At 39.0% G+C, this 25800-nt stretch overlaps 1 protein-coding gene across 5 annotated transcripts in view; it reads left to right on the top strand.

The window, feature by feature from the left end:
- Positions 1-19577, top strand: part of CACNB4 (calcium voltage-gated channel auxiliary subunit beta 4) — a 190853-nt gene extending 171276 nt beyond the window's left edge. For 3 of the 5 annotated variants that reach the window (XM_048869761.2, XM_048869762.2, XM_048869763.2), the window contains 2 exons: positions 11460-11645; positions 15466-19577. In XM_048869761.2, the coding sequence (XP_048725718.1) occupies positions 11460-11645; positions 15466-15726 (447 nt within the window). In that variant the 3' untranslated portion in view covers positions 15727-19577. Of the gene's footprint in view, positions 1-11459; positions 11646-12268; positions 12633-15465 lie in introns of those variants that run through there. The other 2 variants (XR_007359150.2, XM_048869764.2) reach the window with 2 other exon arrangements.
- The last annotated feature ends 6223 nt before the right edge of the window (positions 19578-25800 follow it).

Genomic DNA, 25800 nt, shown 5'->3' with positions numbered 1-25800 from the left:
CTTCACCACCCTCCTAATGAAATAGTTTTTTGTAATATCCAACCTAGACCTCCTCCCCTGCAACTTGAGACCATTGCTTCTTGTTCTGTCATCTGCCACCACTGAGAACAGCCTAGCTCCATTAACAGGGGAATCTCCAGTAGGAATAGAGAGGTTATTTGACCTCTATAGTTGGCACTGGTGCAACTGCTGCTGGAATACTGTGCCCGTTCTGGTTCCCACAATTCAACAAGGATGTTGATAAATTGGAGACAGTTCAGAGAAGAGCCATGAGAATGATTAAAGAAAGCATGCCTTATAGTGATAGACTCAAGGAGCTCAATCTATTTGTCTTAACAATGAGAAGGTTAAGGGGTGACATGATCACAATTTATAATAATCTACACCAGAGTGGATTTGATTTAAATCACTAGTCAGGAAGACTTGAATTAATCATGGTTTTCTACATAACAACCGTCAAGAATGCACTTTTATAACCTTAATACATATTCTTCACAACTCAGAGGTAGATGTAGGTTTCATTTTTAGAAGGTACACACAATACATTTTTAAAGTGATTTCTTTTGAAAACTTTTCAGATTAGTTTTACAACTATGTCAGAAAATGAATGATTGTTTGGTTATTTCATTTACCAAAGGTAATTGAAGCAGATATTTATGAAGTCATTGGGAGGTGAACTATCTCTAGTTCAACAGGTTAATTGTTAATATTTGGAGGATTTTCTTGCCATGCTGTATTAGGAGGAAAACATCACCAACAGACGTTTAAATTGTTTTATTTAACTAAAACAACAATGTTAAGTACTCTGGATTTTTTTCTTCAACAGCAAACCTTATTTTAACAAAACAAGCATACGTCCCTCTCTTCTCACATTTATCTCCAGACTTCTTCTCCTTGTCCAGATCTATTCTGCCCCCAACAATCTTCTGTTCATTGAACTTTTTGAAGCTTTGCACTTTTAGAGAGAGGGACAATAGAGTTGAGGTCTGTTATTTCTCACCTCTATATACTATTTATTTATTTTAAAACATTTTTGCTGTTAACAGGCATGTTATCTCTGGAGACACAAAACCACAGTTTGAGAACTGCAAAACTAAGCATCTCTGATTGTGTCTTCTGGACTGAGCACTGAGTCCCATTGGGTAGATAGAAAGATTAACCTAAATAATCTATACAGAAGCCTGTGGAACCCCATAAGATTGGGTTCCTAATACATGAACTATTGGAACTCGTTTACAAAACTTTCTTAAACATTACATAAATATATTCTTTCATACTATAGAATTAGAATTTATAATCCCTATTCCATGATGAGATATCTTTGAGCTATAATGTATCTTAATTAAAACTATCTTTAGATAGGTTTTTTCTCAAAAAAACCTTTTATTAAAAAAAACATGATTTAAATAAAAAAAATCCAATTTTTATTTTTTTAAATCCTTGATTTTTACCCACCCTGATCTACACAGGGAACAAATATTTAACAGTATGCTCTTAAATCTAGAAGAGAAAGGTATAACAGGATCCAATAGCTGGAAGTTGAAGCTATGCAAATTCAGACAGGAAATAATGTGTAAATTTTTGATGGTGAAAGTAATTAACCGTTGGAACAATATACCAAGGGTCGTGATAGATTCTCTATCACTGATAATTTTAAAATCAAGATTGGATGTTTGTCTAAAAGATATGCTCTAGACATTATTTTGGGGAAGTTCTTTAACCTATGTAGGCCTGACTTGACATGAGCAATTGGACATTGGTAAGGCCTTATTTTTTGGGAGACAGGATTAGTATGCTAAATGGATCAGCAGACTGGAAACAAAATGTCTCTGCTAGTGAAGATAAGGGAGAACATCTAGGGAACAATTTACAATGGACAAGATAACAATGGATCAGATAAGGCTGAAACATAAGATGAGGTAAAAGTAAGTTTTTGCATGGAAAGTGTGTGCTATGCAAAGAATGGTTCCTACAAAGTGACCAAGCCAATCGCAAAATGGTAATGCAATGTATAGTAAATATAATGGAATGTTAAAAGTGTATATAAAGGAAGACGATTTCTGTGTAACTTTGAATTTGTAATGTACCCTGCATCTACTGCCTGCATTAAAGTCTGATCAACTCAGCCTAGCATTGCTGTATGTCAAGTAAAAATACTAAAGTGACAAAATCTAAAGTCAAACTAAGTTCTTAAAAAGCCAAATGAAAAAAGGCCTTGAAAAAAAATCCTAAGATCCTGTGTATAGAGGAGATCAGATTGGATGCTCACAGTGGTCCCTTCTGGCCTTGGAATCTGTGTATCCATAAAAAGCTCTAAAGTAAAGATGATGATCTTAATGGAAAATGCATTTCAAGTGGAATCGGAGGGAAATTGTTTTAATCCCCTGCCTTTTCCCACAAGATCATTTTTTGCTCATTCTCTGTCTCACGGACACACAATCCAAGTTAATCAGGAGTAAAATGGCTTGATATAGTAAAAACTTGAGTGATTCCTTTTGTAATATACAGTTTTCCTATCTGATTTTTCAATTTGTGGAAAAATTGCACTGTATTAGGATTCAGATTGTGCCACTTTTGATTACATCAGTGGAATCATTTTGCTACTCAGTATGAGTAGGGTGGCAAAATCAGACCCTAAAAAGTTGCTTTTTTGATTATATTTATTAATATAATTAAAGAAAGGAAAATAAGGTTTTGTTCCAGATTTAATTGCTTTTTTGTAGATCAGTTTTACATTTTCTTCACCTTCCTCCTCCTCATACTGAAGAATTAAAGGAATTCAATGTAGAATTCTCTTAAGTAATTTGTGTCATTTCTGCTTTACTCTTTTCCTTATTTAGAATATTTAACTGTTTTCTTACTGAATATACTGGTCAGCAATAGAGATATATTTCATAGACAGTTGCTCATTTAGGATCTGATTCTGCCACTCTTATTGACATTGAAACTCACATCAAAATAAGGGTTAAATGGGATTTAAGTTATGCATAGGCTTTGTGCTGGGCTTCTAGATAGGGGTGAATTTCAGTTTGTATAAGGGTGGATGAATCAGGCTCCTGGGATCTGTTCTTCCCTGGCTAAACAAAATTCCCATTAATGGGAATTATTTGCCAACCTCACCTTATTTAGGAATCCATCAGATATGGAAAGATAGTCTACTTTATCATGGTGGTTAATTCTGAGGGACTCTCAGTTATAGCTACTAGTGTTCTACTATAATTTGTCATAAAGGGAACAGTAATATTCTATTCCTACTGTTTTCTCCAACTACATTTAAATATGAGCTGTTGTCATAGTTGTTCTCACATAATTTTAGCTTAATAAAATCATGTTCTCAGTCCAAATATTCTACTATTTCACATGCTATTGTGGAAATACATTGCTCAGGTACATTAACTACTTTCTCTCTTCCACATTTTTTGGACATGTCTGAATTATTATTGTATTATTCATGATATTGTGCTTGCACGCTATGAATTGGGAGAGAGGGTGCCTGCCCCAGGGAGTTTAAAATCTATAGGCTCTATCGTGCCTAGAACAGAGCAGTAGTTCTTCAATAAGTGTTCCTAGGAGTGCTCCATTGTAGGTGTATCTGTGCCTCTAATCAGAGATTTTAGGAGCAGTGTCCATTCAGCCCTCACATGCACTCTCCCTCCCTCGTGGTCTGCCTCAAGGCTATCTGGCACTGTGCAGGTGAACCCCCATCAGTTCCTTCTCTACCGCCTTTGGCCTCCAATGGAGCAAGCAGTTGTCCCTTCCTTATCTGCGCCATTAGCATCAGTAGTAGTTATTTTTATTTCTTTTGTTCTCCTTAATAGTTAGTGTTTCCTTTTTACCTGTTGGGATAAAAAAAAAAGAAAAAAGAAAAAACTTTAGTTTGCATTTCTCACCTTGGTTAGGAGGATTCCCCCCCCCCCCCATTTAAAAGACTGTCTAAGTTCTTTCAGTTTAAAAAAAGAGGGAAGAACAACTTTCTTCAGCATTCCTCACTGCTAGAGGATGATAGCGTCCCCTCTCACCCCGGGCATGCCCGGCTCCCCCAACCTAAAGAGTTGCCTCTCTTGCCAGGAGTCAGCACCACCATTACCCAGTGACGAGTCTGACAGTGACCAGGAGGATGCCATTTCCCTGGCCTCTCATCATGGCCCGGCATTACAATACAATGGTCCTCCTCAATTCCATCAAGATGACCCACGATTGTGGTAAGGGCCCTCTTGGGTACCCACCCGCCACCCATGCTCTTCTTCCCCCAATGGCCATATTGGGATCCTTGGGTGACATACAGATCCCATATTTTGCAGGGGTCTAGTGTCTCTCAGAAGGCTGATGAGCTGCAGATTCCCCTTCAGGAGGTGCCAGATACACATCACAAGCTGGTGGATGTTCTGCACACTTCCTCCTCATCCAGAATTGCCCTCCCAATTAATGAGGTGAAGTCATCTGGCAGATACCAGCCTCCATTGTACCAGCCAGCAAGGGAGTCGACAAAAAATACTACATCAAAAGGAGTAGTTTCAGACACAAAAGGAGCAGTTTCAGGCCATTATCAGAGAGGGTCAATTAGTAGCCAGAACAGCACCACAGGCAGCACTGGATGCAGCCGATACAGTGGCCTGCTTCGTCTCCACATCAGTGGTAATGAGGCAGGCTTCTTGGTTACACCTTTTCAGGTTGCCCAAAGAGCTGCAGATGATGATGGAAGATCTCTCCTTTAAAGGGCCCAAGCTCTTCACTGAGAAGACAGACTCTTCTCTCCACACCTTGAAAGATTCTCGGGCCACATTATGCTCCATGAGAATCTACTCTGTGGGACAGAAGAGAAGATATAGTTCTCAGCCACAGCACAGGTCATGACCTCCTCAATACCCACCGTCTTAGTGCTATTATGAGTTGCAAGGTAAGATGCCCAGGGCTTAGAAGCGGAAGTAGTCAGCACCCCCAATCCATGACCTCTCAGACCGCCTCTTCTAAGCACTTTTGATGAGTTGCTTGTGGGCCCGTACAACTGTACCTTGCAACATCAGCTGCCAACTACACACCTGTCATGCCCCTTTGGAAGTCGTCAGGGACTCTTTCACAGCAGTTGGGAGAGGATCACCTCCAACAGATGGGTCTTGGAGATTATTTTGAAGGGTTACACCATTCAATTCATGCCCCTCTCCGATTCCTACCCTCCTTCCTTGTCCCTCTTCAGGGACCCTTCTCACAAGAACCTACTTTGCCAGGAAATAGATCTGTTGTGCCTAGGAGCCATAGAACCAGTCCAGGCACAACTCAGGGGCAAGGGGTTTTACTCCCGTTATTTCCTGATCTCCAAGACAAAGGGAGGTTGGAGACCCATTATAGATCTAGGAGCATTAAACAAATACATGAGAGCGCAGAAGTTCAAGATGGTCATGCTAGAAGACATTATTCCATTCCTAGAGTAAGGAGATTGGTTTTCGGCCCTCAACCTACAAGATGCATACTTCCACATCTCAATACAGCCGTCACACAGGAGATTCCTCCGGTTTGCCTTTGGGCAGGACAATCATCAATACAGGGTGCTGCCATTCGGCCTCCTGTATGCATGCAGAGTATTCTCCAAGGTTCTCTCCATTGTAGCGGCACACTTGTGAACACTGGGCTTTGTGATCTACCCACATCTAGATGACTTAGAGCTCCCTTGTTTCAGGACGCCGTACAAGCCACCCAGACAACCATGCACACATTTGCGCAACAGGGTCTAACAGCTCACCTTACAGAAATTGACACTGACCCCAGTACAGTGACTGGAATTTATCGGTGCCGACCTCAATGTAGTACAAGCAAAGCATTTCTTACACTACGTAGGCTCACCGTCCTTACAAGTCTCATAGAGACAGTCCAAGCCAGCTCTGAAACATCAGCCAGGAACTCCCTGCAGTTGCTAAGTAATATGGCAGCATGCACCTTTGTCAGTCCAAACACCCGGATGTTCGTGAGGTGTCTTCAGATATGGCTCACTTCTGTCTATTCCCCAAATAGGGACAAACTAACTAAACTGCTACCACTGCCCTCTGCAGTAAAGCACTCCTTGGACTGATGGAAAGACCCATCCAGTGTCCGAGCAATGTTCCATTCATTCAGCTGCCACCGACTCTACCAATGGATGCCTCCCTAATGGGATGCGGAGCTCACCTACATGAATGCAAGGTTCAAGGCAAGTGGTCTTCCATAGAAGTGACCCTCCATATCAATGTTTTGGAGCAAAGGGCCATCAGGAATGCTTGTGCATGCTTCTGTGTTTTATCAAGAACACCCACTCAAAGGTCATTACAGACTATATGAAGTGTATGTTTTACATAAATTGCCAGGGAGGTGCCAGTTCTCCCTCCTTCTGCACGGAAGCATTCAAATTCATCTCAGCTGTCTATCTACCAGGGATACAGAATGTGACAGCCAACTGTCTTCGACAGAACTTTTCTCACCACCACAAATGGGAACTGAACTCAGAGGTGCTTTGAGACATATTCGCCCTTTGCGGAACCCCGACTGCAGAGCTCTTTGCTACTTAACTGGAACAAGAAATATCATTGTTACTGCTCCAGGCCAGCCTAGGGAAACATTCACTGGGAGACACCCTCATCCTCACATGGAACAAGGACTTCTTGTATGCCTTTCCCCCATTTCCTTTTCTGTCCAAGGTCCAGTTGAAAAGTTGACGAGACAAAATGAGAGTTATTCTGAGTGCCCTCTCCTGGCCAAGACAAGTCTGATTCCCTTACCGGGACACAGATGGCAATATGTTCTCCAGTTCCACTCTGGCCCATTCCCCACCTGCTCTCTCAAAGGGACAGACTGGTCTTTCACCCCAACATGCAGTTCCTCAGCCTCCAGGGTTGGCTCCTTCTTGGTTCCAAGACTTAGGGTCAGAATGCTCTGACGAGGTGAAAGACATGTTGCTGCACAGCCAAAAGTTTACCACTCAATGTACTGACCTACAAAAAGTGAAATGATCCCAAGTTTGGTGTCCTTCTAAGCACACAGACCCAACTCATCTTCCCTCCCTCTAATTTTAGACTACATTTTAGACCTCGAGGTCAAAACTCTCACTCAGTTCCCTTAAAGTACGTCTTGCGGCCATAACAGCTTTCCACCATCAAGCAGATGGATATTCTACGGTTGCTCACCTGCTGATGTGTAGATTCCTTAAAGGCATTGGGAATCTCTTCCTGCTTGTAAGACCACCCACTCCAATCTGGGATCTTAACCTAGTTCTCAGAGCTTTGATTAGATCTCCCTTTGAGCCCATGGCAACTTGCTATCTCTTACATCTGTCCATGAAGACAGCATTTCTAATTGCCCTCACTTCAGCTAGGCACATAGGAGAATTAGTGGGCCTAATGGCGCACACCCACCATACACAGTCTTTTAAAAAGACAAAGTAACTCTGAGGCTGCATCCCAAGTTTCTCCCTAAAGTTGTCTCTACTTTCCATATGTCCTGGTTTTTCCCCAAAATCACATCATGACAACAGGGAGGCGATTCTGCATATGCTAGATATTAGAAGAGCACTAGCATTCTACTTGGACAGGTCTAAGGACTTCAGGAAGTCTCCTAAATTCTTCCTTTCATTCACGGGAAGATCCAAAGGCTCCGTGATATCGGCTTGAAGACTATCCAAATGGGTCTTGGGTTGCTTTAATCACTTTTATCAAAGGTGCAACCTGTTGTCTCCGTCCAAAATCTATACGCACTCCACGAGGTCAGTTTCTATCTTAGTCGCATTCCTTAAAGATGTCCCTCTTTCAGAAATCTGCAGAGCAGTTACTTAGGCCTCTTCCGACACTTTTGCAGAACACTATGCGATCACTGGAGATTCAGCCTCTGATGCCATCTTCAGGTCTATAGTGCTTTCTATAGTAACAGACACCATTCCAAAGCCCCAGCCCTCCATGGGGGGTACTGCTCAGGAGTCACCTACAGTGGAACGCCCATAAGGACACTACTCGAAGAAGAGGAAGTTACTCACCTTGGGCACTAATGATGGTTCTTCAAGATGTGTGTCCCTGTGGGTGTTCCACAACCCGTCCTCCTCCCCTCTACCTTGGAGTTCACCATAAGGGGCTTCGGGGTAGAGAAGGAACTGAGGGGGTTCCCCCACACAGACCAGGCGGGAGGGAGAGCGCATGTACAGGCCGAACGGACATTGCCAACCCAAATCTTCGATTAGAGGCACAGAGACGCAGATACAGCTACAGTGGAGCACCCATGGGGGACACATCTCAAAGAACCATCGTTACTGCACAAGGTGAGTAACTTCCTTTTCATGGAAACTACTTAACCTCCTCAAATCAGCCTGTCTCAAAATTGACCCTGTAGTAAGCACAGACAGTATAGTCCAAATACCACATTGCATGTTCATATTATTTTCAAAAGTGCTGTGTGCTTTTGGCTTATGTGTACAGATAATTTTAATTCTGACATTTCCTAACTTTTAAGTGCTTGACTTTGCAACATTTATAATGTTGTTTTAGTATTTTTGTGTGTGTAATATAATGGAATACATGATTTTATCAGCATGTGTTTGAAAGGATGCATTACTCATGAGTGGCAAAGCCACGTGTGAGTTGCAGGTAAACTCAGACAAGTGTCAATAGAACACTCATACTGCACTAAACCAGCATGATTTCTGTATAAGGAAAAGATGGTACAAAAACCTATTTTAGGAATGGTTTAGAGAATTTTAGAGCTTTTTACTGGGACCATTTTTCATAGTCCTTCACTCACTAATCAAGGGGTGGCCAATCTGAGCCTGAAAAGGAGCCAGAATTTACCAACGTACATTGCCAAAGAGCCACAGTAATAGGTCAGCAGCCCCGCATCAGCTCCCCCCACCACCAATCAGCGCCTCCCCGCACCTCCTGATTAGCTGTTCCCTGGCGTGCAGGAGGCTCTGTGGGGAAAGAGGGAGGAGCAAAGTCACAGCAGGCTCAGGGGAGGGGGCGGGAAGGGGTGGAGTGGGGGCAGGGCCTGTGGCAGAGCCAAGGGTTGAGCAGTGAGCACCCCACGGCGCACTGGAAAGTTGGCACCTGTAGCTCGAGCCCCGGAGTCGGTGCCTATGCAAGGAGCCGCATATTAACTTCTGAAGAGCCACATGTGGCTCCGGAGCCACAGGTTGGCCACCCCTGCACTGATCCTTCGTTATCATAAGTCCATTTGTACATGACTCAGGCAGTCATAAAATAGTTTTTCTGCAGTTAAATATGTCATGACTAAATTCCATTATCTCAGGTCCCCTAGAGCTAGAAGCAAAGGTGATTCCCATTTGGAAACTGCAAATCTACACTTGCCAGTGAGCTATAGCTCACATATAGTCCTGCAGGGCTGCAGAATAACTAGCTATAACATCATACTGTTTTTATGTACAGAGAAGCTATCACTAGATTAGCACAGAATCTTGCCCATCCTAGGTTTCAAGCAGTCTTCATGTTTGGAGTATGTGAGTTGGAGGAGGTGGGGATTTAATTCAACTTTTGCGGGGTGGAAGAGGAAACATTTATTAAGTCAATTGATTTTAAAAAAAATTAAAGTGGCAGTTAAAGGGTTAGAGGAAGTTGTGAGGACTGGATTAGTGGGCAGACATCAGATGAAACAATTTACCATATGGATGTCCGCTTCACATATATTGTGTCGTTACATGTCTATATAGGGGTATGTGTGTGTGTATAAGGGGTACAGGAGCAGAGTATTATGTGGTTTTGTGTGTGTGTTTTTACTGTACCAATCACAATAACACCTGCACCATGCAGTCCTTATTTTATTCCTACTATAGTTCCATGGTATATTTTCCCACTGAATTGAAAGTGAAGGGGAAAGACATAGGTGCAAAACTTTACTGTTGAAAATGCTGAATTTTCTCAGTGGACTAAATTTGTGAATATTCATGAAAATGTTTTCTTCAGAAAATGGGCATTTGTTTTATTATGCCTGTCTTGCAATTCATAAAAATCCACTCATCTAGTACAGCTCTAAACCACTTCCATTGCTGATAGAATATGAAAACACTAGCTGCATATAAACTGCCCTTTTGGCAGCCAGAAAGTCACAGGAGCTGTGTGTCCTACATTCCTTTGATGTTCAACAATAGATATACTTTGTGTGGCATATAAGTGTCAGCAGTCTGAGGTACTGTATTGAGGTATTTGTTCTGCTGCTTAAGTACTGTCGCCAATGAATGAATTCCTGGGGGGGGGGAAAAGGGAAATCATAACTTGTAAGACCTCACCAATTTAAGAACAGGCACAGGGCCATCTGGACAGATAGATACAGATATAAATTAAGGCAGTTAAGACAATGCATAAACATCATATGTAGGTGCTGTAGACAGAATTCCCAGCTGTGAATGTTTGAACAGCTGTATGTCCTGAACTTAACAGTTATGCTAAGTAGAAATGTCGTTGCTAATATAACTGTAAATTGTATGAACTAGAATAGAGATGTTCTTCAGCTGCACAGTTTCAATTCTGGATCTGAGTTCAGAATCAGGATTTTGTTTATCAGAGAGATATGAGTCATCCCCAGAGTTCAGAACCAGAATTAGAATTCAAAATGATCAAGAAAAACTGGAGAAGTGGCCTGAAATAAATAGGATGAAATGAAAGTCAATAAGGACAAATGCTTAAGAAAGAATAACCAATTGCACAAATACAGAATGGGAAATGACTGCCTAGGAAATAATACCGCAGAAAAGGATCTGAGGGTTATAGTGGATCACAAACTAAATATGAGTCAACAATGTCATAGTGTTACATCCCAGAATGTTAACTTTTTTTTGTATTAGCGGGGGCCTTGTAAACTAGAAATGAGAAGTAATTATTCTACTCTACTCAGCACTGATAAGGCCTCTTTTGGAGTATTGTGTCCAATTCTGGGCAGCACCCTTTGAGAAAGATGTGGACAAATTGGAGAAAGTCCAGAGGAGAGCAACAAAAATGATTAAAGGTCTAGAAAACATGACCTATGAGAAAAGATTGAAAAAGCTGAGTTTGTTTGGTCTGGAAAAGAGAGGACAGGGGAGGGGGGAAATAGCAGTCATCAAGAATGTAAAATGTTGTTATGAAGAGGAGGGTGATAAATTGTTCTCCTTAACCATTGAGGACAGGAAAAGAAGTAATGGGCTTAAATTGCCGCAAGGGAGATTTAGGCTAGATATTAAGAAAAACTTCCTCACTGTAAGGGTAGTTAAGCACTGGCGCAAATTACCTGGGGAGGTTGTGGAATCTCTGTTACTGGAGATTTTTAAGAACAGGTTGGACAATCATCTGTCAGGGATGGTCTAGTTATTATACTGTCCTGCCTTGAGTGCAGGGGACTGGACTAGATGACCTATTGAGGTCTGTTGCAGTCCAACATTTCTATGAACCTATGGTTATTTGGGTGTTCCTCTTTTGATGCCCATAAAAATAACTGAACTAGCATTTTCTTGTTGTGTACAGGAAATGTTTGATGTCATTTTGGATGAAAATCAGCTTGAGGATGCGTGTGAACATTTGGCAGAATACCTAGAGGCATATTGGCGTGCTACGCATACCACCAGTAGCACACCTATGACTCCTCTTCTTGGAAGAAACCTAGGATCGACTGCCCTTTCACCATACCCTACTGCAATCTCTGGATTACAGGTATGAATATGCATCTTGGCCCCCAGTCACCAGTACAGGTCAGTTTTATTCATTATAGGAAAACAGAATAATACGTTTTATAGACTGTATCCAGTATTTTTTTTTCATTAATTACTATTTGCTGTTTGGTAAGTGCCAACAATAAGAAAGCAAAATAGACCCACTTATTCAACAGGGAAACATTTTATTAATAGAGTGCACTGGTGTTCGGACTAGTTTTGTCTTAATGGGGAATATAATACCCATAACTCCTTTTGGCATGAAGAATAAACTGAGATAAATGGCACTCTGTCAAAAGCTATATAACAAAATTGCATCTTTTTATGTAAGAAAGTGCCATTAGAATTAAGAGTCTTTCAGACTGAAAATAAGCATGTAAAATATGATAGCAGTTATGCTGGTAAGAAATACTATTGTTAAGGTTGCAGATCTTATTCTGTTATAACCCCATTTTCACATGCTCATAACTTTTCACAACATTCATCTTTTGGGCCAAAATTTTCCATGCTTGGCCTAAGGTAGAGCTTCAGCAAAATCCCTTTCATGTGTTTGAGTTCATTGAGTGTGAATAAAATACATTTTTTCCCATTGAAAAAAAAATTCTGACCATTTTTTTTTCACAGGGATAGCTCAAAAACGGCGAACTTTGAAACTTCAAACGTGGCATGTAAATAGTCCTTAATGAGAAGTACGTGCTTTACTAAGTTTGAAAAAAATGTTTTTGAAATAACAGTTATGAATGTTTGAAGATGCAAGACCGGGAGGGAATGCAGTGAACATTTTTTTCATTAATTCTGAAAGTTTCAGAAAGAGTTCTGCATGTGTGTGTGACTTTTGAGGAATGTGCACTTGCTAATATGTGTCAGCAATAGAGCTGAGCAAATAATTTGTAATGCATAATTCACCTGAAAAATTTAACCTCTGTTCTGCTTATGGAATATTTGGAGGCAGATCGTAATTTCTGAATAAAGTGATTCAACATTCAAATTGATTGATTATTTAAATTTATTCAATAAGTATATGAAAATTACTCTGTGGATTAATTGCACAGTTGACTGCAGATAGACCATTTTGATTCTGTTAGGCCCAATAAATTATGTGGTATTAAATTCCCTGATTGGATGAGTGCACAAGCACTTCTGGCGTTAGTAATCGCATGAACAATTGTAAAATATTGTTTCCATGCTCACTTAAGTGTAACATTTCAGTTTGCCATCCATTCATATCAGTAAAATGCCATCTCTTGAATGTTCACCTAAGCAAACCTAAAAGGACTGCGGGCATAGCCAAAGCAAATCCATTTAAAGAATTATGGCTATACATCACATTTTTTTCTGATATTTGTTTACCTCTAGTCAGTAGGCACTGATAGTGACTGTGACATGTTGCTCCACTTACATAGGGAAAACTTACACTGAAGATGAAAATTACCCCTATGCAGGGGGCCAGCAGAAGGTCTATGCATTGTCCCTTACTACCCACCTTAGCAAAATTGTGACGGCTTGGATGGTGCTAGTTATCTGCAGAGGAGTAAATTTCACCCTGAGTTTATTATGCCTGAGTAAAGACTGCAGGATTTGGTTCACAATGCCACTTAAGTGTTTCAGACCATTTAGAAAGTTGGGTTGACATGGTTATGTCACATTAAGGACTTACATTATCTTAAGTGATTATATCTTACACCACTTTCAAGACATTTGCCATCTGAAGAATTACATCAGTTTAAGTGTTTGACACCATAAGGTGATTGAGATACTTATACAGACTTCAGGAATTAAACCAGCATAGGTGCTTTGCTACATTAAGTATTTACTACAGTACTTTAAACCCTTATGACGTTTTTTCCTTATCAGCTATACTACCTTTAAATTACTAGGAAACTGAATGCAAAAAAGCCAAAATCCTATGTTAATGCAATACAGGTGTACATTTATGCACTCAAGTCCAGGAGAAACAAAAGTGAAGATTGCACACACAACTTTAATTATGTTTCATTGCATATACTTAATTTACTTGTTTATATTTTATATCTATCTATATAAACTGTGCCAGTCTGAAGCTCAAGATACAAGGAGCAATGCAACTTAGAAATACGTAAAATTAAAATAGAGCATATTAACCGTATGCAGTTGCAACCCACGTTGAGTGTGTAGAGTTTTGTCACCCTCTAGTGGCTGGTCCACAGACAAGGCTGGAGTCTGCAAGTTCCAGCTAATAGACTTAAGTCCTTTGGCTCAAGTGGTGGAAGCTCAATGTTTTTATCTCTGCAGGACCCAGTTTTGAACCCAGCTGTTCAAGTGAGGCCAGATATGGGTTATCATACATTATCTTATGATAATCATATCTTACATTATGAGATAAGAGGTTATCTTTTTGCAACACCTACAAACATTAACTCACGTCAAATATGTTCCACACCCAGAAGAGGTGAAGAGATTGAGATCAGAATAACTACAAAATCAAGCCAGTAATACAAAGATATCTCTGCATCCAGTAAAGGAAAGAGCATATATTACAAAGTAACTGGGGGGAGGGACAAGTTGCATTCACAGAGATAAATTGCAGAGATGTTGTAGATGTTAGACCAAGGAGTTAAATAAGAAAACACATTAACCAGAGATAAAGACACATTAAACAAAAATAAAAACTGAGCCATAATAGATATTGAAACAACATGGAATGACAAAAATCTTTGGGATAACATAATACTTGGCTATGAATTATAGAGTTAAAACAGATTAGGTCATGTAGGTGAAAAGTAGAACTGTACCAGAAAGATTGCATAGAATAGAGAAAAATTCTGAGTTGAGAGGACCATACAGTAGACCATACATTTGAATGGATACAAATCTCAGATCATACGAATACAAACATACTAGTAGCATTTTACTATTAGCCTTTGGATCGGAAAAAGGATATTGAGTGCAAAATCGTGAGAGAAAGAACAGTCAGCTAAGTTGGTGCTTGATCAACCTTTTGAATTTCTGTTAACGTTGGTTGTGCGGAGACATGAGAGAATAACAGTGGTAATAATGGAGCACGTCTGATGATATTGGATGGAATGTTGTTCTCTCAATGTGGACTGTTGCCTCATTGTACCAGTTCAGAGGCAATAATGTGATCTTGTGATTTGATCTTGTGACCACACATGATTAGATATTAACCAATCACTATGGAAACATAAGGACAACAAAGGCCAAATCCCTACTTGGTAAATGGTCCTGGTCAAGGAGTTTCTGTGCAAGTTATTTGAAATATTTATTATGTTTTAGTTATAAAAATCACTTAACATCTAACTACTTCAGCTAGCCTTCCTGTAGAGTATTTGGTTATACTCTATTAGCTCATAGTTTAAAAATCTTTAAATAACGCTAAATGAGCTGCACCTTTTGGAAAAACCAAAACTCCTTTTCAGAAAGTTTCTACAAAACACACTGATTCATCACAAATTACTAAAAGGAATCAAAATAGAATTATGAATGTTATGTTCATGACTGGGGAGAAGAACTGATAAGTGTAGTGTGCTCTGAAATTGATCTACTAGTCACTTCTTACTGAAAGTGCTCTGTAAAATTTTATAAGATTGCATATAAAAATATCATAAAAATACTTTGTATTATGCTGTGTTTGGTCTCCTATCAGTTTTGGGAATCAGACTATTTTCACATCCATCTCCCATCGCAAATAAATTTTACTATTAAAAAGGAATTACAAACGTGGATGGATTCTGAAGGACCTCAAACTGAGGCTCACAACTAACTTACAAGAGGTGAAATAAAATGGTATCTGTATTAATCCTTACATTCATTTACATTTTTAGAGCCAGCGTATGAGACATAGCAACCACTCTACTGAGAACTCTCCAGTTGAACGAAGAAGCCTAATGACCTCTGATGAAAATTATCACAATGAAAGGGCTCGGAAGAGCAGGAACCGCTTGTCTTCCAGTTCCCAACACAGCCGAGATCATTACCCACTTGTGGAAGAAGAGTACTCTGACTCTTACCAGGACACTTACAAACCCCATAGGAACCGAGGATCGCCTGGAGGATATAGCCATGATTCACGACATAGGCTTTGAGTTTAGGAACCTGGGGAAAAATAGTATTCATTAGTTGACAACTTTCCATAACATAGCTAGGAAAAACAAATCATCTTAATTTAGCAGGTGTAACACAGTTTTACTGTAGTTACAAGCTGCTGTCATTTGATGCTTAAAAAAAGGAAGAGGGGAAGAAATTCACAATGCCCTGATGTTTAGGAGGAAATTAGCTTGCCCAATCATCCTGGATTTTTTTTTAGTACAGCATTTGCATTTATAGCAGTACCTTTTTTCCTCGTTAGCTATTAAACATATCAGTTCATAATTTAGGGTACTTATAAAGGCACATATAAAACAATTTCCTGTGCTGGAAATTCCAAATGACCAGTTCCAGTTGGAACCAATTTATAAACCAATTCTTGTTGGAATTTGGGTGAACTGACTGGAAAGTCGACTTGAACAAGTTGCAATCAATTGAAAAAAAATGCAGATGAAGAAATAGAAAATTAACCACTATCAGCCAAAAATCAGCTACAGTATGTTTGCTGGAAGCTAAATTTACACTCAAGGTTAGAATAAAAACATTTTAATGTATATTCACTTTTCCTGACTGGCTTTTTCAGACTAACCAAATGTAAACCATTTGTAGTGCCAAATATCACAAATTAATGCAGCAGTTTCAAAGTACTTTCCTGTTTGAAAATTTCTTTATTTTTTCTCCTGACACGTACGTTGCAGCAATTTTTTTTTCATTTGTTTAGTCAGTACTGATACTTTTGTTGTGGTCAGCAATGATGATACGAACTTCAGCAACGTGGAAGAGACCAGTAGGAGTATGAACAAACCCAAGCCTAGCAGGAATGACGAGTTTGAGAGTACATGGCTGTTCTTTCTTTGGTTCATCACAAAATCCAATATCAAACAGTAGAGATGTGATGCTTTTTCTCCCATTCTCAATGTTCTGCCATGTCAAATAGAAAACTGATCCATTCTCCCAACCACACATGTTCAGCATGTACTGTATTTACATTCCCACACAATTGAGTACCTTCACATTACGTTTTTCAGTTTCCCTCTTTGAATGTCTGAAAATTCCAGCATCACACAAGAACCCTCCCTAGCCACATCATTTAAATTTTATTGATAAAAGCAGAATTTTTTTTCCAAATGGCTGTAAATTATAAAACAAAGATTCCGAAAGATACAGCTTGCAATAAAAACAGAATAGAGTACCACAGAAGGTCTGCTCACTGTAAAATTATAGAGCTGACATTTTTAATTCAAAGAACTATGATAAAGTCTTTGGAGATTTTGCTGCCTTACTTCTAATGAACACTGCTTTTCACCTACTGACTATTCAGTTTTTTTTAATGGATGCATTTATATAGTTAGACCTTATATCTTACATTATCATCGAAGCCTTAGATCCAATATGATTGAAATAATTATTGTAATTGACCATTTTATACAACACACTGGTGTCGTTAAGCATAGACTCTTTCTAAAACACCCCAGACACTGCATGCATTTTCTAAAACTGACAGAACTATGTGTAAAATATCATTTTATGCTGGTTCATGTCAAAGCTATTTTTTGAAAATGAAAGTAATTATGTTTTTATATTTTCCTGTTTCTTTCCCAAAGCCTCCTGAGAGGTAGGCTATAAAAGCATGTAGCACTAAACAAATTTCCTGAACGTTATGATGTCTTCTATTTTCTGGACCAGTTAACAAGGATGCTTTTGATATTTTTCCCTGCTAGTGAGCCTGAGCATCTGCTTAGTGATGACAACTTGAAATGTAATTCACTACATATCTGATACAACCAAAATAATACATGTCTCTAACAGCAAAAGATAATGGATGCAACTCTGGCTTTTTGGACAGGTTTACTGCATAAAAGACGCCTTTAATGATCTGTCACTAGATGATTCAGTTGGGCCAATTGTCAACAACTAAAACATAAAATACTTGCATCCACTGGAGTAATAAAGTTAAGAATTAACATATAGGGTCAGTCCCTGCTGCCCTTTTTCAGGTTACACTCCTATTGATCTCGGTGTGAGTTTGGCCTGAGGCACTAATGCAGGATCAGCCCTCATAGTGGTGGCATATGCTGCCATTTCTAATATCTTATGTTACAACACAGTGGAACATTCTCCAATAATATTTACAAGTCTTTGTTACATGTACAGCACACATCTGCATGAGAAAGAAGGTATTAGGCAAAACATTTTTCTATAAGCTTTGACAGTTTCTTTTTGTGTGCATTAAAGTATTAATTGCAAAGAATGCACTGAAATGTGTAAAGCTAGATTAGACAGCTGTTTATCTTTATTCTGTAGTAGGATTAGGAATCAGATCATTAACTGCTTGAAGATATTTGCATTTTATGACAGGTAGCTGCAACACCACTAATATTTTCTAGTAAATGAGATTACTGCTTTATCATTTCAGAGACAAAAATGTCATTTATTTTTTAAAGCCTTCTGGAGCCTTGTTTTAAAGTCTTCCATGTCATGCTAGTAAAGGGAAAGATCCCCACAACACACATGCACAAAATTCACCTGCTGCATTGTCTGAAGTGCCAAAACCACTTTTGTTTAACGTTCTTATGAAAATAACCTGTTGAAAGTAGTCATGTATATGTCTTGAAGGAAAATTTTGAATGTTTACCTTAATTCTGCAGGTTTATTTTAAGTTTACCTTCCTTTTCTGTATGATTTATACCCCCTCATTCTAATACTTAAATATCATCAAAGTTTGCTTTTTTTTTTTTTTTTTGCTTTTGTTTTGCAGGGAGATATATACTCTTAAAGTATATGTTTATATAAAATGCTGACAGGAATACATTTCATTGTGAGTAAATGCTATTGGGAATCTTTCTTTTACAAATTATTTTTTAAGAAACAAGAAAAATAATAAGAGCTGCAATGCTGATTAAGGCCATTTAAATTCATAGTATAAACTATGTATTAGAACTTCTACAATGTTAGCCAGCCATCTTGTGTGGGTTTTTTATGCAATGGCTTTATGTGAAGATGTGAAATTAATGTAGTCCTGAATGAGTAGGAATAAGACTAATTTTTCCAATTCCTGCTATAATTTCTCATGATTATTATAACCTGATTATAGTAACAATCAGGATTCTACTGCTACGCTCCAGTATATACACAAATATTTATTTAGAAATGTTTATAAAATGTTGATGGTTCTTTGTTATTTTTATAGGTTTTTATTTAAGACTTTTGGGGTTAATGATAATTTAGGCAGTGATAGCCTATGCTGATATGACAGTCTCAGTGACATGATCATCTAAAGACAGTATGCTTCAATGCATTCATTTGCCTGACTATAATTGAAGAATGAATTAATTTTAAAATATGGCTCATATTTATGAGAATTGTAATTGTTCCCCTCAAACTTGAATTATTATTTTTTAATTTTACAGAATGTTTTCATCTCTTTTGCTATTTATATAGTTGAGCAACAGGCAGTTGTAAACTGGGTACATTTTCTGACATACAATATATTAGGAAATTATTGTTTTTTAAAAAAGAAGATAACTAAAACTGTTTTGAAGTCATTTTAACTTAAACACTGTGGGCCATATCATGCCATCATTTTCGAAACAAAACTTTCTGTTGAGTTTAGTGGATCACTCTGCTTAGAAATCCATGTACATTATGACCCTGGGACCTAGATTTTGCCCGCAGAAGTGAGTTTCCCATTGAAGTAAGTGGAACTTGCACCCTGACTACTTATTTTTGTGCTCAGTAAAGCAAGAGTGGTTTTTGTAGCAATAGCTTTTGCTATTTATGCTACCTCTTGGCTAGAGAACATGAGCCTGATTCTGATCTCCCATATTTCTGACTTACACTTATAAAGCCAGATACAAATCAGGTGCACCTGAGATTAGAAAAATTTCCAATGTCTTCAGTAAACACGCCAATAAATCGTACTCAGAATGTTAGTGTTGGCTTGGCTGCAAGTGGAAATACACTTGACTATGGGCTGGTCTACACTACACACTAGGCTGAGATAAGGCAGCTTATGTTGAACTCCTTATGTCAGTGTCTACCCTACAGCCTTCCTCTAGTCAATGTAAGTGCCCTACTACACCAACATAAGTCCCCCTCCAGCATAGGCATAAGAGCCATGTAATTAGCCTGATGCCCTGTCTGTGTAGACATTTTTCAGAGTAACAGCTGTGTTAGTCTGTATTCACAAAAAGAAAAGGAGTACTTGTGGCACCTTAGAGACTAACCAATTTATTTGAGCATGAGCTTTCGTGAGCTACAGCTCACTTGAGCTGTAGCTCACTTGAGCTGTAGCTCACGAAAGCTCATGCTCAAATAAATTGGTTAGTCTCTAAGGTGCCACAAGTACTCCTTTTCTTTTTGTGTAGACATTGTGTCCCTTACATCCACAGTCTGGTCAATTTCACAGCAGGAGCCATGAAACTGACAAGAAAGCCCCTGCTCCCCTGGAGAGCTGGGTAGTTGGACCCTGCTCCCAGCTGGGAGCTGGGGTGAGAAGCCCAAGCATCCCCCTGCCTGCTCCCTGCGAGGAGCCCACCTGGCTCCCAGTGGGAGCGGGCAGCAGGAGGGCAAGAAGGGCAGATGGACTCTGCTCCCTGACAGCAAGAAGACCAGGGTGGCTTCCTCCCACTCCCAGCAGGGAATGGGGTGGCGAGAATCCCAGGGCGCCTTCCCCCTTGCTCCTGGCAGGGAACAGGGAGCAGGGAAGTGGAAGCCTGTGGAGAACCCAGGAACCTGTGGGAGCTTCTGGTAGGGAGCTGCTAGCAGAGCTGAGAGACTGGGCTCTCAGCTCCCCACACTGCCCCTCTTAGGTCGGTGGAAGTGCTCCTGGTGAGGACGCGCACAACTGACCCAAGGAGGGTAGTGGGCACATGCACCACAGCAGTAATTACTGTGGTGGCTGTAAGTTGTCCTAATATAGGTCGACTTAGGTTTGTAGTGTAGACATACCCGGTTTTAAAGCTCCTTTTATAGCTGACCTTTGGGTATTATATCCTTTCTTTGCTCCTTGCTTTTTAAGCTAGTGTTTGTGAGAATAAAGATTGTAAGTAGGGAGGAAAGTAATTTTAAGACCAAGAAACTACTGGAGAGTGAGTGCTTATGGTAGTTCTTTTCTGTGTCACAAGCTACCTGCTTCTATAGATAATGGTAGTTACCATAGGGGTGCACAGGTCCATAACTTCAAGTTCAGTTCCGTTTCAGATGAATCTTCAGAATTCACCTTGGTCTCAATTCCACATCCTTCTTTAAACTTCCCTGGGTTCACAGCCATCACTAATGTTCCTCTGTATCATTCTCAGAAGCACACACTTAGTAGTCCTTATTGTATAGTTACTTGAGTAAACTCGGGCAGTTGGCTATTTGATCAGTCCATTTGCTTTATATAGGAATAAATTAAATTCATCCCTTGCTCATATATTGATTTCTGGATTCAGCAGTCACGAAATCTCACCGTGACTCCATGTTATTCTTGAATTTTTTTAAAGCAGAGTACGCATCCTGACTGGTGAATGAAAAATGGGATGCAAAATTGTGTACAGTAGAATCTGATTTATGCAAACTCCTCTTACCCATAAAAAAGCCTCGTTGTTTGAAAATTGGGTTATGTTTCCCAACTTGCATGATTAGTTTGGATAAATGGATTCAGCTATAATCTATTTTGCTCCAGTAATCTCTCATGCCTTTAAATAGTAGTTCAATTGATAATAATGGGGCTACAAAATACAGTTACCTAGCCAAGTCCAAATTTGGTGAAGGCTATCTCCTGCTGTCTTTATACTTTATTGCCAAAAGGGAATACATCCTTTTAAGAGCAATCATCCATATTGACCTTGTTCTATGATTATTTAAGCCCAACATACTCTATGTAGAAAAAGAATGGTACATTTTGATAATATCATAGAAAATATCTAAATGAATGAATTTGGACAAAGGGCTGTAAACTCTACTTAGGATCAAAAGTTTGTTATAAATAATGGAGGCAAACATATTTTTCTGATTTGTGGAATATGCTTATGTATGCTTCTAGAGAAACATCCTCCTTTCTTCAATTCCTGGGATCCAAGTGAAGTGTTTTGGAAGAAGATTGGTCCTGCTTTGAGCAGGGGGTTGGACTAAATGACCTCCTGAGGTCCCTTCCAACTCTGATATTCTATGAAAGATAGAAATAATAATAATAATAAACTTAAGAGTTTATCATTCTTTCTAGGTACATCTAGTAGCTATTTCCTTTGAAATTATGGTGGCCAAGGTGAGAGCAACCATTGACACCTTTTGGCGTGGTCTTCGTGCTGCTTCACAGTAGACTTGCCTTTTCGGTACTGCCACTACAATTTTTAAGCAATGAACTACTTTTTGTACTTTCTAGGGCTGGATTCTGAAAATGCTTACTGCTGACCATAATGCTTATTAATGTTAAGTCCAGTAATAATCATTTGCAAGTTCTGGCCTACAGTGTTGCATACCGTTTATCATATGCCTTACAAATATTTTCTGGGACATTATTAAAAAGAGAGCATTCTATTGCCAAAATAACCCTTTGTTATTACTTCTACTCTGTATTAGTACTAGAAAATAAAGTAATGTAGCAAGAAATTATATTGTACAGTACAAAATGATAGTATATATATTTTTTGCCAATAATATAAAAAATAGAGCAAGGAAAAAAAGCACATTTGTAATAGCACAAATTTACAACAAATCCATTTTACATTTGCCATTGCATTTTTGAAAAAGTAGGTACGTTGTTGATCCAGTTTCAATGGATTTATTGCATTTTCCATCACTTTAACTTGCTGCCTGACACTTCTCCAGCAATTTATTTTACAGTCTTGCAATTTGCTTATGTAATTTGATTTTTCCATGAAATTTTATCCCTCTTCAATGTTAACTCAGTAAAAAAAATCAGTCTTTTAAAATTAGAAAATTTGTTATACTCATTGCTCTTATTTCTACTCCCAAATTTTGAAATCATATGACTATAAGTGAGGTCTTGATTAGTGTTCATTAATAATTTTTTGGCATGAAGGACTGAAGAATATGCCATTAATCATATTTGTAGTCCAAGGTCTGTAATGGAAATGAAAATATCTCAAACAAAATGCCATCCTGGGGCTATAAAAGCATTTTTGCCATTGCATACTATTCTGCTATTGGGGAGAGGGGTTGAACTATGTAAAAGCTACAAAAGGGTCTATACTAGCCCACCTAAAACTTCCAGGGAAATTACCAGGACTTCTATATATGCAAGGAATGCATGCTCAGGCCTAAAATATGTATAAATTTGAAATAAGCCTGATTCTTCTCCCATGTACACTGGTGAAGTCAATGGTGTTGCACAGTATAGGAGGAGAATCAAGCCAAATAAAATTCTGTATGTGCATTAAAAATAGATGTGGCAAAATAATGTGGTGAAAACAATCATCCAAACTCTGAACCATGGACCTTGGGCTCTTTACCTCCCAGTCAGTCTCTGATTATTGGCCAAACCTGTTTCCATTGCCATTGCAGGGAGTTTTCCCTCTTACATCAATGGAGGCCAGTTCATGCTAATTATGGCAGAAAAAATTATTGCCTTTATTAAACCAAAAGAGTACACATTTATATTTTCTTTGTTGCTGATTTGCCCCTTCCTATTTTTACTTATATAGATACTGTATGTGTAGCATTCTACAAGGCATGCTGGGTAAAATATACTATGCAAATGTGTACAGTGTTGCATGTTTTGCTTTCCCTCTGCTTTAGTGGCTTTCAAGGAAAAAAAAGTGGTGTTATTTTTGTGAACAGAAACATTAACAAAGAAAATGCAGACCGCATGCATACAGTATCCTAATTTCTATGGATTTGTTTTATGGAATTTAGATGTATAAAAATGAACTGCATTAAAAATTTTTTCTACAATAAATGAAAAACTATCTAAACATAGTGTTTAAAAACTTTTAGTCTTTTAAGTCTGTTCTTGAACTGTACACACAGCTCTAATTCTCAAAAAAACCTAAATGTGTGAGACAAGCCTTCAAAAGGTTGGACAAGTGCTCAGAATGATCAACAAAGAACAGCAGCAGAAGACATTCAAAATTATGTGGGAATCTTTATTAACGTGTTTTGAAGATTTCATTAACCTCAGATTCAACATTCTGCCTGATATAAATAATGTAGTTAATAATCAATGAAATTGAGAGAAATGATGCACATTTGGGCCTACAATGTGAATGATACACTGTTCAGGAACATATGGCCCACAATGCTTGTAACCCAGAAGTGCAGCATTTTACTATAAAATCAGTCTCTACATTCCATACATAAGTGAAAAACTCCTACTTAAGGCCTAATCCAAAGACCACCAAAGTCAGTGAAAAGTCTCCCATGGACTGCAATGGGCTTTGGATTAAGTCCTTGATGTGTTGGCCTGTCAGTTTACAGCCCAAAGCTAGTCCAATACACAAGATTAACAAATGACAGAAGAGTATGTGTGGTATGAAGGAATGTGGGGAGGAGTTGAAGCGAAACCAAAATACTGTTTATGCTACCCCTAAAATCTCTGTGAGAACTCCTTGTGGAGTTCTTCACCTGTTGGTCTATTAGGGAGCAAGAGTTCTTTCTCCACAGAATAGGCTGTGGGGCTGACTTTTCGGGGTTAACCAAGATGTCCAGAGTAAATCAGTACCATTTAAAGTGTGAGGTAATCTCATCTGTGCCCACCGGGGGACGTTCGCCTATAACTACCAACTGCAGACAACACAAGGACTGCGTACACCCCACTCAGCCCAGTATCCTACCACAAGCCCTTTAAATTGCAGGCTAGCAATTTACATGCACCTGTCTTATTTCATTACGGTGCTCAGTCCCTCGTCATCTGGACACCCTCAACGTACACCGATCCGCTGCCTCTGTGGAAGCAGTGAACCCCTGTTAACTGGCTTCAGCTCAGTTTAACACTCTCCTTAGCACAAGGCACATAACATGCACTCTATAGCCTACGTTTATTAACACGTTACTTTCCTGTCTAATAAGGTATTTCTCATCCAAAATTCAGTCCATACAGCACTCGTCCAATCCAGAGAGCCGGGGCCCACTTTTCATGAGACACTTGCGCTGCTACAGTATCTCCTCTGTAATGGATCAGGTCTTATGCCCTTTCTTCTCCATCCAGTTAGAAAGGAATGTCCACATCAGAAGCGGACTGGAAGGAAGATCGAGGTATACAAGGAAGAAGGAGATCAAGCAGCAGGAAAGCGATTGATATGCAATCCAGGGGGAAAGGAGTACCAGGCAGCAGAGGAGTAGGTGAGAAAGGGAGCGAGTGATAGAGAAGCATGTGCATAGAAACAGAAAAAAGGAGGAGGAAATGCAAAGCAAAAGAAGATATCATTAGGGTTTTCAAAAATGACACAACACTTATTAGAGATAGCTGAAGTACCTACATGTTTTCCTATTATTACTCTTCCATGTAAGCAATATCTCTAGTTGCCACAAGGAATTTGTGTTAACACCAACAGGATTGTAACTGGAAGGCTGGGTCAGGCAGCAGTCCGTGAGACAAATCCTATTGTAAAAATGTTTGAGAATCCCATGCCTTAGATGACTTATAAAATTGTTTTCTGTTTTTAGAGTCTCATTAGAGATGGACAATGTCAAATCATCATGTATCTCACACTTAATGCTATGTATCCATTAAAAATTGCCCACAAAAATTTATTTTAATGAGACTATTGATCTAGAAAAACTTTCATTTCTCTGAAGTGAAAATATATGCCCTGTTAGAGTCTCCATTATTGCTGGTCACTGTTAGCAGGCACAAAAATTGCTTCATGCAAAGCAACTGGACATGTGTGTGCTTTCCAGCAGTCTTGAGGAAACCAGTGCAATTGCTCTTGTATCACATGAGTACAGCAATTTTTTTTATTTGTTGAAGGTGGTCTGGAATATATTTTACAATTGTTAAATAACCAATACAGCCAGAGTACGAAGGACAATTGGCACATTTGTCATGTAAAACTTGACACATGCACTGTGGTACGCTCTGTATCTTTGTGGCATTCAAGTGATTCTAAATTTCTTTGATACATTTGATA

The sequence above is a fragment of the Caretta caretta genome, chromosome 11 (assembly GCF_965140235.1).
Source record: "Caretta caretta isolate rCarCar2 chromosome 11, rCarCar1.hap1, whole genome shotgun sequence".
Taxonomy (NCBI): Eukaryota; Metazoa; Chordata; order Testudines; family Cheloniidae; genus Caretta; species Caretta caretta.
Note: the sequence above shows the minus strand (reverse complement) of the source record. Positions and strands in the feature narration are given on the sequence as shown.